The sequence below is a fragment of the Stegodyphus dumicola genome, chromosome 2 (assembly GCF_044657685.1).
Source record: "Stegodyphus dumicola isolate Sdum_Otavi_A_Nest chromosome 2, ASM4465768v1".
NCBI lineage: Eukaryota > Metazoa > Arthropoda > Arachnida > Araneae > Eresidae > Stegodyphus > Stegodyphus dumicola.
Genome location: NC_140769.1, coordinates 141689670 through 141705878, shown reverse-complemented (window position 1 = coordinate 141705878; position 16209 = coordinate 141689670). Strand labels below are relative to the sequence as shown.

Sequence of the window (16209 nt, the reverse complement as noted above, 5' to 3'; positions counted from 1 at the left end):
GAATGTGTTAAATTGTAAGACGCTATTCTGCACTGAAACGTAAAATGTTTTAAAACACCTTTTTCATTTTAGGCCTTTTCCAAGGATATTTAAGCACAGTTGCTCAGCTGAAGAAATTGTATAATGAGCTACAGTATTCACTACGTTGTGGCTTATATAATAATAAATTGCTGCATGATGGTAAATGGTCTGGAAAAGTGGTGCGAGATGCTCTTCGACCAATGCAAGATCATGTCAAGAAGTGGAAGTGCATCAGAAGTCAGCTTTAATTCATGATTAATTAAAAAGTTAAATAGAAAAATGCTATAAAATGGAAATGAAAGGAAGGAAAAGGCTGATAAGGGTAGTAGATGTTTTGAGGGGCCCAGAAAGCGACGAACGAAATATAAATGATGGCAAATATGGAGCACACAGAATATAGATATGTGGGGACTTATTGCGACCTGAAAAAAAAATCGACTAAATTTGGGTATTTAAGAAGAGCCTGATTTATAGAATTTCTTTTTTGACGGTGATAAGGGATTCAGTTTATAATTTTGTCGAGATGAGCGTCGACTTGTGTGTAGTGTTTCGTCTTCGGCCTCTTACTCGAATTGTTGCCTGAGATTCTTCCGTGCCTTTGGATGCCGCGAACGGACGATCTTAATGCGCTTAAATTAGAAAACCTGCCGGATAGTGCAATGAACTCGCTTGCTACTCTTCAGGGCAATATTTCGGAAAGAAATGGAACTTGTTAACAAGAAGACTATAGGTAATTCTATAGAAACTATTAATGAAAGCCCTGTAATTACTTCTCACTACTTCGTAGCGTGTAGAAGTGTTGTTACATATGGGTTTATTGAAAAGATCAGTCCAAACATATAAAGCAGCTCACGTATCACATTAGAACAATGAAATATAATAAAAAAGAACAAACATTTATAAAATAAAAATAAATGAACATGGGAGCAAAAGTAAAAAGTTAAAAATTTAAGCTAAAGGGAAAGGAACCTAAGAGATGTAGTCTTTTACAAGGAGTTCCTGAAAGCTCTGGCATTCCAATATAGTTTACTTATGTAACCAGGTTTCTGAGACTCACTATTTAGTTCTGAGCAAACAAGAAGATGCTCTCCTTTCATGATGCCTGAATTGCAAATTTGGCATATACTACATGGAAGGATGACAATTTTATTAAGATGATGTTCTATGCAATCGTGACCTGTTTGCAGTCTGAAGTTTGCCACAGCCTCTCTACGGGGTATTTGACAAAACGTTTTGCATGTGTCTTGAATGTTAGCCCAGGATTTACCTGTTGATTTTGCTGCATGGTCAGATTTAAGAGTATTCATTAATTTATCAAAAATGTGCTTTTTAAGTGACTCTGGAGGAGGTAGTTTGCTGTCTTGTGGCACAAGTGTTCCTCTCTTGGCTAGTGAGTCTGCCTTTTCTTTACCGTCGATACCTACATGTGAAGGGAGCCATTGAAAAATGGTTGTTTCGATAAAGAAAGTTCAAGGTTTGTCTTATTTCTGAGATAATCTGGGTATCTGTGTCATGATTTATAACTAAAACCTGGATGGCTGCTTTGGAATCGACTAGAATAACAGCTTCAGAGCAATAGCGTGTAGAAATAATTTTATACATTTTTAAGATGAATTTACGTTTAATCTTAAGGTAAAGCTTTTTTTATAATTCTAGTAAAGATTTGAGCAGTAAATTCACTCACCATTTTTTATATTTCATTTTATACTTAATGGCCTTCAAATGACTTCACATCGTATTAGATTTTGATCTATGAATGTTCGTGTAAACATAAAGAACGTAAAGAAATGTCCAAGTGAACATTTGAGATACATATACTTATGCTGTTTATCTGTTTGTTATAACATAGCTTTAAGAATTTAAAATTGTTTTTATTAAACTGAACCTGAGTTCAAGTGATTACGGTTGTATTTGGTTATGTTAAAAGAATTTAGATAACTAAAAATCTAAAACTAAGACTAATATAAAACTCTAAAACAAAAATGATGACACTCCAAGAAGGAGATTTAATGGCTAATGATGAATCTGGGGTTTCTGACGCTTCTTTCTTGATGCTGTATTCAACCATGGTTCACCCATTCCTGCCAATATCGTCTAACAGAGGCATCATTCCTATCCAAACTCAAGAGATTCGCCGATTAGATCAACCGACATCTTTGAGCTAAAATACACGTCCTCTCTCAAATGATGATATCTGCGCATATTGTTTGTGCAGCAGTATGCGAGGCAGAGTTACTGTTTACTTGAGCACACGGAATGAAATTCGCAAAGAATTTGACCTGGAATCAAAATTTTTCCTCTTTAATCCTACTACTTGTGCGTTAAGATGCGCTGCAGCGTCACCTGTTCATTCATTGGCTGCCAAACTTAAAAATTTTGCGTTTTTCAACGAAATCCGTATGCACATCAATTTGTGTCCAATTTGCATTACTTCTTGGTGCGTCATTTGTTTTTTGTCTTAGAGTGTATTTTCAACTGGAATGTGATATATTCGTAACATATTCAATCACTGGCCGCCAAACTTTAAAATTTCACATTTCCATCGAAATCTGCACGCATATCAATTTGCGTCCAATTTGCGTTACTCCATCTTGGTGCGTCAATTGTTTTTTGTCTTAGAGTGTATTTATCAACTCGAATATAATATATTTATATCTTTAATATTATTCCAATACTTCAGTCTTACTCTCTTACCCATTCGTAACCCACAGTGTGCTCTGTGGATGAATTTACCTATACGCGATTTTTCATTGCTTCTTAAAGAGAAATTAGCTTATCTCTTTTATTCTCCTTAATTGTAACTGTTTACATTGCTGTGCGCGCTGTGATCTTACCAATAAAATGTCAGTTTACTCCCGGTCGTCTGACGCAGTTATTAAAATAAATCTGAAAGAACAACAGTGTATCATTGAAAATTATTTCTGTAATTCTATAAATATTTCATATACATATAAGTTAAAAATATATTTTACACTTAAAATTATTTCAGTTGAACCTATGAATTGCATATTTTTTATGATTTAAGAATGTTTGAAAAATTGGAAAGTAAATAAAGATCTAGAGATACACAGTGATTTTATTTTTCTTAATAATTCAAAACCATTTACATTTTCAGGACATTTTAATACAGGTCAGCAAGTAGCCTGGCAAATAAATTTAAGCGTCAGAAGTATCGATTAATTTCAGATATCATTTGAAAACCTAAAACAATTATTTACCATTTTTTAAACATCTATATGATGCATTGTGTTATACCGAATCTAGTTTATGAAGACGTTTTTTAAAGTATGTTTCTTCCTTCATAGTTTCAAACACCGATGCAGTCTTAAGAAATAAAAGCAATTAAGATTTGATTCTCAGATCATTAACCCGCAATGTAAAAAATGCTTATTCTTCCGCAAATTAAAATTGTTTAACACATCTAATGCTTCTTCTTTTTATATAAATATCGTGATTTATGCTATTTTACAACATTATCATAAATCATAGTATCGTTTAAATGCATTTAAGCATTCGGTACTTACTTTAACAGTATAAAACATTTATGATCAGTATAACATTACTAAGCAATAATAATTTAGTTTTCTACAAAGGTATATTTTTATACACATTCTTTTAAAATATAATTGTTCTTATATAACAAGCATGTAATGGACTAAATGTAGTAAGAACAAATATAATTATTCTTGTAAAATAAAATTCAGTATGTAATAAAAAATGAAATTATATGCAAAAGTGAGTTAATGCGATGTGAAATTTAAAAATTCCTGTTTAGCGTTCTCTGCGTTTAGATAGATATTTATGAATTAACACACAATATGCCTAGGTTATCTTACATTTCTACAACTCCAAAATATTACGAATACTTTCATTTTAAAAGAAACATCCACGCGTTAAAGTGTTACACTATACGCACTTCAGCGTTCTGAATAATAATAAATGGAGGTCACTGAATATTCACAAACACAATAATCTGTACACATTTATAACTGGTAAGGAACGTGTTGAAGAGGGCATTAACATGGTTAGCTAAACGAATTCATTTATGAAAATCTAAGCTTCCATGACGCAGGAATGCTGTAGACGTCAAGCATCGCAGGAAATCATGCGCAGCTACCTGAAATGATCCCCGTCTGTACAATAAGCATCCACGGAATTGGAGTTTCCACTGAAATTAGGAGTATTTGAATAGTAGGATTAATATGGCGACAAAAAGTGATGGATCCTTGTTAATGATATGCTCTATGTAGTAATCTTACTTATCTCTATATATTAATCTTACCACGACTAGAATGGCGACAAAATGTAGCCATTGCTTGAAGGCCTCTAGCCATGACCAGGCAGACGATAAACGTGACAGATCCTTACGTTGATATGCTCTAAACCAGGTTTCTCAAGATGAGACCAAATGATGACAATCTCTAGGTACAATCAGTATGGCGACAGTCGCTAATTACCCCCAGAATGTTTCCAGCTACGACCAATATGGGGATAAATGTTACGGATCCTTTCTTTGATAGCTGAAAACCAGCAATCTGTAATCCACTATTTCCTATAGCCACAACTGGTATGGTGACATCCTCTAGCCACGGGGCCCCTTCTTTAGAGCTATGGAGACACTTGTGTCCAGGTGGGCTGAAGGGAGCCTCCAATTCTTGCAATCCTCTAGCCACAACTAGAAGTCTTCTAGCAGTAACCTGTGTAACGATAAGGCCGACGCATTTTTAAAGCAGACCAGTAGTCTTCTATGTGCTGACCATGACTTTTTAAATGTAATTAGGCAGTGTATTAAGTGTGTTATATATATTACATGGTAAAGTAATTTTCTTAGCGTTCATTCAGAGTTGTGGAGGGTGGTGTTTTATCTTTACGATGCTGAACTTCTCGCTATGTTTCTACATCAAGAAGCACACGAGTTCAGAAGCAGTTGTTATTTTGCTATTTTTAACAGGACATGTAAAACTTCCAGGATGTATGTGCAGATAACTAATAATTTGGCTCCAAATTTCCGGAATCCTTTCCAGAATTCTTCAAAATGATAATAGCTTTTTTCCCCTCTGAAATTGGCAGTTGAATTTTAGAGATATAATTAGTCAATATGCCAAGTCTCGCAAAACTCATGTTTCTTCAATTCTTACTTTTGATAAAATGCGGAAGAGTAAATATGCCAATGAATCTCAAGCAGCCGCCCAGACGGTATAGTGGTTAAGGAAACCTGACTGCGATACTGAAGGGCACGGGTTCGAATCCCGGAGCAGTGATGGACGAAATACTGTCAGTCTCTTCCTTCAGCGGTGGCCGCCTATTAGGTGCCTCCGTAATAAAATGACCACCACTTCTGGCTTAGTAGTGGCCAGTGCCGTAAAAGACAAGCACCCGCCATTGAAGAAAAAAAAAAAAAAACCCTCTTAAATATAAAATTATATTATTTAAATTCGGACATCTGTATTAAAGGCAGTAAACCATAGCGTTAAGCTCTTGTTTTCTATTACACGCGACTACGGATATATTTTTAAAATTCTTCCTTTTATATTCATCCATTGTAGATGGGTTTTAGAGCAAAACAGATATAAAAAAGACAACGGGAAATCGTGCGGTATATATGAAATTAAATCTCATTTTGTTCTTAAATGAGTTAGTACTTCATCACATCGCAATTCATAATTCACAACTAAAACTATTGCAAGATTACGCTGCCTTTGTTACTTGTAAATAACAGAAAGTCTCTTTTTTATTTCAGACTGCTTAAAGCATGCACTAAGGTTATTAAAACTGGCATTTACTCGAGCTTTTAACGAACAGTGGAACAACAGCAAAACTTTCCTGTCACTATACACCTTTACTTCATTCACAAAATACTTACTAAAGCTAGAATTACATAAGCCATATTATAACTGGGCTCGTACTTAGAAATGGCATTTTGTAAGATGAATTCATTATTTAGGGGCATATTGGGCCCCAAGTTCAATAATATTTAAACATGCTACAAACACTTAGAATTCAACACAAAATATACGTTTTAACGACAATGTTTAAAACAGTACAGAAATGGCATTTTAGCACCACGAAATCAAGTAGATAACATAGTAAACGTGTTAGACCTTTTCTGCTATTCTCTGCGCAATCAGTCTGAACATAAATTCAAGGGAAGCTTTACAAGATACACTGGTATTGATTCCATAGCTATCTCCGTTGAATTTAGCAATTCCAACCATCTTCTCACACAGCTGTCCACTGTTCTTCAGTACGTTTAAGTTTAGAATCATCCACATTGACTGAGCTTGCCAAACGAGTGCGTCTTGTACTGCTAGTAAGCGTACTGAACTCATACGAATCCGAAAGCGTGCGTCTCTGCGGTTGCCCTCTAGCCACTCTCCTTTCTGCACAGGTTGAACAAGATATCCTTCCACACAGACCATCTTTGCAGCATTGGAGCATCATCCTTCGGAAATTAGTGGACATGAAACCATATATTATAGGGTTAATAGCTGAGTGAGCGAAAGAAAGTAGATAAGCTGATACTCTTAAATTATAGACGTGATATGTAAAGTTGCTAAGACCATGCTTTATAGCAACATGCATGATGAGCCGGGGACCCCAACATATCATGAAAAGAGCAATAACGAGGATGAGCATCTTAATGACCTGGAAGATAAAATAGCTTGTATCAATGTTCATCTTCAATAATAATATTAATTAACATAATTACAAATATAATTATGGTATAAAGGTGGATTGAATGAAATGTAAAAAGTCTGATTTGTGACCTGACTCTAACATAATGCTTTATGGCCGTATCAGTAAGAAGTTAAACTTCAAATCAATTTTTAGTTAAACGAAATATAAAAGAAAAATTTAGAATAGTATGCATTAAAAGTATGGTAATATAAAATAGATTTCTTGCAATAAATCTAAGGTTTAAAAGATTGCTAAAAAGATTACGTCAATATGTTTATTAGATTTAAGTTGCAAATAAATGAATTACTTTAATTTAAAATAGTTGCGTAATTTCAGTTGACCATAAAAGCGAGATAAGTTGATATTTTTCCTCACAAGAATTTGAAAGAAATCTAAAATTCAGATTCCTTTTTCAAAAGATGCACCTTTTCAGAAGGGTTTAGATGATTGTTTTTTTAATGCTTCCCTCTGGCTGTTTAAATTAGCTTTCGGACGGATAAACAGATAACAGCTCTGAACACTGGTAGTTCGACGTATAGGTTGAAGCAAGCCCGGTGCCTGCGCATTTCCGTAAGTATATATTAAGCATTGCCGGGGCTTGATAATTATTAATCTTCCGCTTCCGCTTCAATTTCGCCGGAGAAGGGAGGCGGTGCCAGTGTCTCCCACCCCTCTTCTCCTACCACTAACCTCTCGAGCGTACATTTGTCTCGCCATGAGTTTGGAATGCCCCTTGCCGAGCATACATTATACATTTTCAAACATCGTACCTTCTTTGGGATTCAACTTCAGACCCATTGTTAATCAGGCATATGTTGTAAATCTGTGACGTCAATATGTTTTGTCGCAATACTATGTATGTTATGTCTATGGTATGTCGCTACGCTATATCCACCTTTTATGTAGTTAAGTTACGTTGTGTATTTAATGCTGTAAATATGTAATCCTTATGCTATGCTATGTCATATCATGTTGCAATGCTGTGTCATGTTATGTCTACTCTACGCTATGATATGTCATCATGCAATGTCCACCTGTCGCATAGGCCATACCACACTGCGAATTGTATGTTTTAAATATGTAACCTCAATATGTTATGTCGCTATGCCTTATATATGCTTAACTATGTTATGTCGCTATACTATGTCCACCTGTCGTGTAAGTTACATTACGTTGTGTATTTAATGTTATAAATATGTTATGTCGCTATGCAATGACTATATTCTATACTATATCACGTCGAATACTATGCCATGTCATGTCTATGCTGAGCTATGTTATGTCGCCATGCAATGCCCTCCTGTCATGTAGGTAATGCAACGCTAGGTATTTTATGTTGTAAACATGTTATGCTCTAGATGGAGCGGGTCCCGTGCTATACCTAATTAGTCTTTGAAAGCCGTCCGGGTGTCCGGCCCTACTGTCACCTGTCACCTGTTAGTCAGGCAGTGCAATTTACCACTGTACCGCCTTGGCGGCTGATAGTTCGACAGGTCTCATGTGAAGGAGTTTCATGTGAATGATTCACATAAATGAATCACACAACCCAGCTTGAGTAGCGGTGAACGGGCTGATTATATAAGAGAGTTTCTGAGATTTTTCACTTGCTGGCATAATTACATGCTAGCTTCTGTTACTATGCCCTGCACGAAGGCATCCTTTTCCTTAGGCAGGTAATCCTTGAATGCTTTGCCATGTTCCTTTCATGAATACTTTTGACGAGTTTAATCTTTACGCCTAGTACAGAGTTGGAGCACATAGTTGTCTCATAGTTACTTAATAATTAACACTAGTGAGTAAAGTAAAGACATTTAACTGATTCCCTTTAGGCAAATAGCCCCAATGTGTTTTGCCATAATCTAATAAATCCTATAATACCTTCTGACTGGGGCTGAAATTTATTATGGTAAAGATATCGTTAAAATCCATCAAAATGTAATTAGCAAACGTACGTGTTTCTGAATCCGATTTATTTATTTCTATAATGACACTTCTGCAATAATGTGTGCGTGTACGCAAATGCGTAAAGTAAGAAACAGTGCATGAATGAGTTTCAAAATGACATTGAAATTTTAATTTTCAAGATTTTGAGCCCAGTTTATTTATTTATGTGATGATACTTTTGTGTGTACCTGTATATGCCCAAATTCATGAAACTAAGTTAGAAAGAAGATATAGAAGGCTTTCAAAAAGGTCTTAAATACTTAGCGTGCAAGATTCTGAGTCTGATTTATATTGTTGCTTACGTACGGATTCGTAATGGGTTGAATGCACACAAAACCGATGAGAGTTTGATACAATTTATTTTACCAAAAGAAACACTCTACAGTTATAGAATTTTCCACCAAAATACTCATACAGCTCTTCTCAGTACCACAGAGCACAATGAACAATTACACTTCAAACTACTAAAAGCGTTAAACACAACGCATTCCGAAGGATATCTAAAAAAGGGAAGCTCTCAAGAATGTCTCAAAACTCAGATTTCAGATCTGAACTAACGACTGAGACACTCTCATGCAGTTTTCCTCCCGGCCGCCGAAAAATCTCTAGTACCTTCCACTTCTCAAAATTCCTGGAAGGCACAGAAAGTCCAAAGACGGTTACATTTACATATAGACATCAATTACGTTATCCAATTACAGTACCAATGGCAGTTATACTGGGATCCAAAAAATGTAGCTAAGTTTGACGAACCTCCGAATTTTTGACGACAAAAGTTAGTCGCTTTACCAGCTTGGCGATATCTCGCCAAATTAGTGAGATAGCCCTTTACCTCAATGTTAAATACGCTTGCACCTGTAATCGCATTTTTCCAGCACATCTTTCAAACATTTCCTGTTAAATTATGAAGAAAAAAAAAAAGAAAGGATTCATTTTTTAAATTACGTCTAAAAGGGCATTTTTTAACATTTTGTGTGTTAACTTTATTTATTAAATATCACTTTCTTCGCACTTAGACCATAAAATTCAATTCAACAGCCATATTGCAAAATAATTTTAAATGGAGCATATCTTTAAAATTTCCGATACACAGTCTCACGCGCTGGAGATAAAAATGTTTTTTCTCTACAACGTTGCCATTGTTCGCTTTGAAATCCTTGAGTTTGTCAATAAAAAATTCTTTAAAGTTTTACAAAATATGAAATCGATAATAAAATAAATTCGAAATTTCAAATTTTTGGGCTCCCAGATGCCCATATTCGTAGGAGGATTAAGTTATTCAAAATTGGATGGCTCTAGGTAGCGTTGTTTTATCAAAGGGCGAGAAACATACATAAATTTATGCAAATTCTTCATCATTTAATTTCTTTAATACAGAGCAATAATATTTGGTGGCAACAGTCTGAAAAGTGAAAAGGACATTTATAGTGATTCAACGTAAAATCGCAAAACGAAAACAATAGTCCTTCAGGCACAAAGCCCCTTCAGACTAAAAAAAATCTGCAATTTCACATATAGCTTCACTAAAATTATTTACATATGTACAAATCTTACAACTACGAAACTATGAAAGCGTACTTGAAAGAGTGTCGAAAGGTCTTGAAAATTTAATATAAATGTTTCTGAATTCGATTTATCTATTATTGTGATGGTATATTTGTGTATGTGGGTGTGTACTCAAATGTGGGACGCCTCAGGTAGTTCGAAGTTCCCTTTCACAATACGCGGGTGAGACATCTAAATATTCATTTTGTCATTTTCTTTAGGCAAAAAACATAATTTAAGCTATATAACCATACATTTTCAAATCAGTGTCAAATTTAAGATAATAATTTAACTTTCTGAATAAAGGGGAATGAAAAAGAAGTACATTTACAAAGTAACTTAATCATTATGATTATGAACGCGTTCTAGCCTTAAAGCACTATACGGAAGGGAGAGATGCCTTCGTGGAGGGCTACCTAAGGGAAACTGGGTCGTATTAACTCTTTACACATGGGTAAAGCTACGAAAACGCTCATTCAGCCAGCCCGTTCTCGGTCTTCGAACCTCGGACCGAACCACCATTTCAGGGAATTTACTAGTCGGCCGCTGTTGAGCTAATAACTTAATTCTTCAGTTTTAAATTAACTTAAAATGAAAACATAGTTATTGGAATAATGACGTTGTGTTTCGTAATTAGATGCGCAACAGTTACGGATTCATTTAGGTGGAAGTCTGGTTCTACATCGACCGGTTTCGATTCTTCTCTATTTAACAGCGAAAAACTTGAAAACAATTAAACAATACAACGCCTTATCACACCTAATATATTCACCCTTAATGAAGTACAGCTTTTAATGTCATTGTAAGATAAAAATTATTACTTAACAAGTTCATCTTCGTGATTATTTAATGCTCTTAACTTTTTCCCATTTGTGATACTTAACTGAAAATCAAACACACAGAGTTTATATTTATTCAGTCATCTTTTCAACTACCAGATAAAAATTTTTTATAATTTAGTTCAGTTTATAATTTATCGGTAAACTACGATCGAGTAGAGGTTGTGGTTATCACTAGAAATATCAGCTAACTTCTGGTTGCACATCTTTAATTTGTATTTAAAGTATTTAAGATGAGATAAATTCTTTCTTTCTTTTTAAATTCAGATCTTACAAAATTATTTTCATTTTGCACCTTACCTGTTTTCTTGCGTGTTGAATTTCCAGCCCTTGCCTGTGAATGCTCAAAACTCTAGTTCGTGGCGCCCTCTGTTGTCGACCACACGTAAATTTCATTAAGTAATTATTCGACCCTCGGCATTCATCTCTTCCGTATTCATTCCTAAATATCAGCATAAAATATTTAGTTAGTTTTCATATCTACAGAAAATACATAAAAATATTCTTCATAATACAGCTTTATAAGTAAAAATCTCAGCAATAAATTATCTTCAAGACATTCAACAAATTTCATATCTACAGGTATTTCAAGAAATATTTTTATTAGTGGAATTATGGAAAAAAAAATTAAACACCAACCGTGGAATAATTCCATCTACAATCACAAAATTAAATCATAATCACTCAACATCTTACAAAATGAATCTATAATTAATTTACAGAAGTCAAATATTCATTAACAAGTCCGCTGGAAATTTTACAAATATTTTCTCTCTGACATTATTCGAATTAAAGATAAGCATTTTCTTTTTCTTTTCCATACTGACTTTAGTTCTGAAGAGATCATCTGCCTAGCACTTTTTCATTTTAACGGACAGATGCTAACATTTTGCCAACTGGCCCGAAGGCTTTGAAAAACTATCAAAACGTTGTCAGAAAATTATAAATTTGGGTTGTGATTACTACCCGCACTAAGGGTATGGTTTTCAGGGTTTTTAAAGAACGTTTTATGGCGGAAAACTTTCGTTACAACGAGATATATAATGCTATATATGAAGTTCCATGTGCGTAATTTGTATACTTATGTATGCAGCTTAATCTACATAATGTAAGGATATTCATGCGTAATATATGTGTTTATGTGTGTAATTTATGCTTTTAGAGTATGCTGATCCTTTCTCTAAATGTATGTTTCATTTCGTATGATTTCACTGATTTACTTCATGAATCTGAAAAAGTTCGAAAGATCTTTCATGCACATTTATGGTAACGGCTTCTTCGGCCCAAAGAAGGTCACAAAAACGTTAAATTTTCGTACACAGGGAGAGAAAATTAAGATTATTTGTAACTGCGCATAGTGCTATTATGAAACATTTTCAAAGCGGAACCTAAAATTGAGAGATCAGACTTTTTCTTTAGACTGTTTAGATTTTTCAGTTTGCTATTTGCGATATTTCCTTGTGATTGCTCTCCAATTACATTAATAATTTAATTCACATTTCAAATGTTTTCCACTTAGCACGCGCAACAGAGCTCAAAGCGAAGGCAGTTTCGTGCATCCGTATCATTAAATACAGAAATTCTAAATCGATGGTCATTTAACTTAAGTTAGAAACGAATCAGAAAATAAATTAAATCGTGCAATCGAATTGATTTTCTGAGAAAAAGCTATTTAAAGCTAGCTAGCATTTCTACTTTTAATTTTTTAATACATTTTATTTCACTTAATTAAATTCCTGCGCGGTTCTGCGATACATAGAGAGACATAAATTAAAAAAAAATAATAATAATAGATTTCTTAAATTTAACGCCCAAGGAAAAAGACTGATAAGAGTATTAGATTAAAATGCTTTAATTTTGGTTTTGTTACTGCTGCTGCATTCAGCTTGAATACAATACACAGAATTAAGAAAATATATTAATGCATTTATCACCAAGACTACAGTGTAAAGAGTGGGCTCAAATTCTCATAGCTTGGAATGGAAGTTAAATGCAAAACATAAGGCGAAATAAAAAAAGTAAGAAACCCTAAATAATCATTTTAGAAAGTGGAAAGTTTTCATCCTTCTAGCTATTGTAATTATTACTCCATACATTAATTATAGAATGTTTAGATATCACTTAAAGCGTAGAGAAGACGCTAGAATCGTATGGGAAAGATATGAGAAAAGAATGCATAAGATCGTTCTTTTCCTGTGCAGTCAGAAAGAGTTTATAAGCGAGAAATAATATTTAAAAATAAGCTACATGCACTTCCACAGGATGGAGTTGGGATATCTAAATGAAAGATAATTTATCAATCTCTCCTTATCAGGTCGGAGAAGTTCGTTCAGCTCCTTACAATATCAAAACATTTTTGTGTACTTGTTTACAAGATTTCATGCATAATATTTCTGTGGGTTGTTTAGCCACTTTTTGAATTTATTTGCATGACTTACGAATTATTTTTTTTCTTCTTTTTGAGAAATTACAATTGTTTTACTCTGTTTTGGAAAATTTTTTACATAGGGGAGGCGTTTTTAATTTTCAGAAATACAAATAATTTTAAATAATTAACTTCAGAGCCTCATCTAATTTGAAACAAACAGGAACATAACATTTTGGAACATAACATAACATTTCACAACATTTTGGGTACGACAATGCTAATACTGCTTTTTTACTTATTATTGCGTATTTTTATTTTTTTTACAAATTACTTTTCAAATTCAGTACTAGTTAATGTAACATATTTCACTAACTTTCATTGATTTTTTTAATTTGAGTGTATTTCAACTATTTATTATGTTTTTAGCTTGTTTAGTTTTAATTTAAAAACTCTCTCTCTGTATCTCTGTCTGTATATAGATAAATAATTATTTAGTTAAAAAAAGTAGATAATTATCTCTATTTATGTATAGAGATAATTATTTACTTGCTTCATTGGTTAATTGATTTGGGTAAAATATGCGCTGCTATTTGCCTTAGCGAGGATTTTATTTCGGTCATTTTAAGGAAAATAAGCTAAACGAAAATGTCTCCTAATCAGGCTACGAACCTAGAGCAGCCGTACCAAGCGACTGCAACTGAACCGTAGAAGAACTATCAGTGTTTAGTCGTCTTACCTACTTACAGTGGTGGAAAGAACTCCAAGTCATCTAATGATGTGACTCCACAAAAGTAATTAACATCCAACTAGAACAAGGAATTCATGGTAATCATCCCCCATCTTAAACGAATCTGCTTCTTTAGAAACAGTACTCTGAAAGCTCTGATAAAGCTCTCATCAACTGCTCCCACTACATGAAGTTTCCTTTTACCCTAATTCAACGTAGAATTTTTCAGAATTTTTCAAGCAGAGGTATTGTCGTAGCATGAAAACTAGTAAATGCTTAGTATAAATCATAATTTCGAGTAAGGGATATGAAGTCAAGCGCCATGGTGACACAAAATAAAAGTATTCTTCCAGTTTGGAACATTATTTAAGAATATAAAGAAAGAAAAGGTAAGCACTTTAGTGACTGAAAGATAAAATAGCCGAATACTGGCAGTTTGATCGTGGCTCAAATCCTGGGAGTTGAGCTGGCTATAGGACTGATTTCGTAGCTTTCCCCGTGTGTAACGTGAATGCGAGCCTTTTGTTTAGAATATTCCCCACATCAGTGTGCCTCCTTTAGGTAAATAGCCCTATTGTGTTTTGGCATACTGCAATCTAAGAACGGAATGCTGATAGAGCGAACCTCGTTGAAATACCAGTAAACAGGCAGCTTTTATAGTTGTTCCGTTGTTTTTCCCGTGCACAGTGTTAATATAAGTTAATTTGTCTTGAACAAAGAGCACTGTTTCGCAAAGTGTAACTTAAATTATTTCTCAAAATCGTACATTACTTGAAATATTCCTGAAGTCGTGCTCTAAATAATCCAGTTTAAGAAAAGTGTAAAGTGTACGTTTTATTTATATTCTAGATTTATTTTATCTTCAGTATCTTTACTGTCACTCTCCCTTTTCATTTTCCTGCCAGAGTGTTAATTTACAGTTGTCGCGTATTCCAGTGACGTAGAAAGATATAGCATTTAAAGGAAAATTTTAGATTGTTTAATCAGAGCTCGTTCCGCCTACTGAAGGCCACGTTATCAGTTGAGATCCTTTAATAGCAATCACTCTTCGGCGTTGCTTTATTCTTGCCAATAGTGCTTGTCACGCCGATATAGATTGGACCCAACTTGCACGTTAACTACTCCTGAGTAGCCTTTGGCTATTTTACAAGAGCTTAGTTTTAATTTGAATTTATTAATTTTGTGTTATGCCATAAATGCTCGCCAGGTTTGTAAGCACAGGGAGTGCCTTAGGGTCTTTTATTTCTTACTGGACATAGCAATAAATTGCTTAGATTCATCAGGAATCTCGATTTAGTGTATACCTCCCAAGATCGTGAGACTCTACAAGTATTAGAATCCGTTTAATGACAATGTTCAAATATTGTCTTCCAGTTTTATTTTACAAGAATATTAAAATGCGTCATATAATGGTCTTAGATATAATATCGTTAAATATCATTTAGGAGACGTAACTCACTTTTATTTACAGAGGCCATAAAATGCTTGACATATAGCGAAAATTTTGTTTTTCAGCAATCGGAGGACAAACATTAATCCTGGTAAGAATGACGGACATAAAAATGACTGTGCATTTAAAATTATCGTTGTGCTTCTTATTGCACTGATAATAAAATTTGATATAGTATATTTTTTAAATATATTTTGGAAAGGATTTTTGAAAGATTTAAGAAGAGCCTTGAAGGAAAGGAAGACGTAGTTAAAAAGCTGAACATATTAAAAGCAAGTGATTGATTATGTGGTGATCGAGCAGTTTTAATAAATTTAGAAAACGAAAAAAAAAGTACCAAAAGTAGGTCATAAAGCTTTTTAAATATCCATATTAAATTGAGTTGCACTTCCTTCTTTTCAAGCTGTTTTTATTTCCCGACCTAATTGTACTCTTATTCCTCAATACACAAGAAGAGACCCTTGGGTCTATGTCTACCCTACGTCTTAAAAGTCATTATTACCTCAAAATAATATTAAGAAGAGGAGAAAGAGAGAATAGATAACATGGGAACATAATGTAAAGATATGTCTAAGCAGTTATGCAGTGTTTCATACGAAGAACTTGTACTTTAAATCTTTGAAATTTATTATATTAT

At 34.0% G+C, this 16209-nt stretch overlaps 1 protein-coding gene across 1 annotated transcript in view; it reads right to left on the bottom strand.

Annotated features, from left to right (window-relative positions):
* Nucleotides 1–3079: 3079 nt before the first annotated feature.
* The window catches only part of LOC118198069 (galanin receptor type 1-like), a 677895-nt gene continuing 664765 nt past the window's right edge, over nucleotides 3080–16209 (bottom strand). The window contains exons 7-8 of the mRNA XM_085811151.1: nucleotides 11328–11469; nucleotides 3080–6666 (exon numbers count right to left, since the gene is read on the bottom strand). Of these exons, the coding sequence (XP_085667277.1) occupies nucleotides 6241–6666; nucleotides 11328–11469 (568 nt within the window). The 3' untranslated portion in view covers nucleotides 3080–6240. The remainder of the gene's footprint in view (nucleotides 6667–11327; nucleotides 11470–16209) is intronic.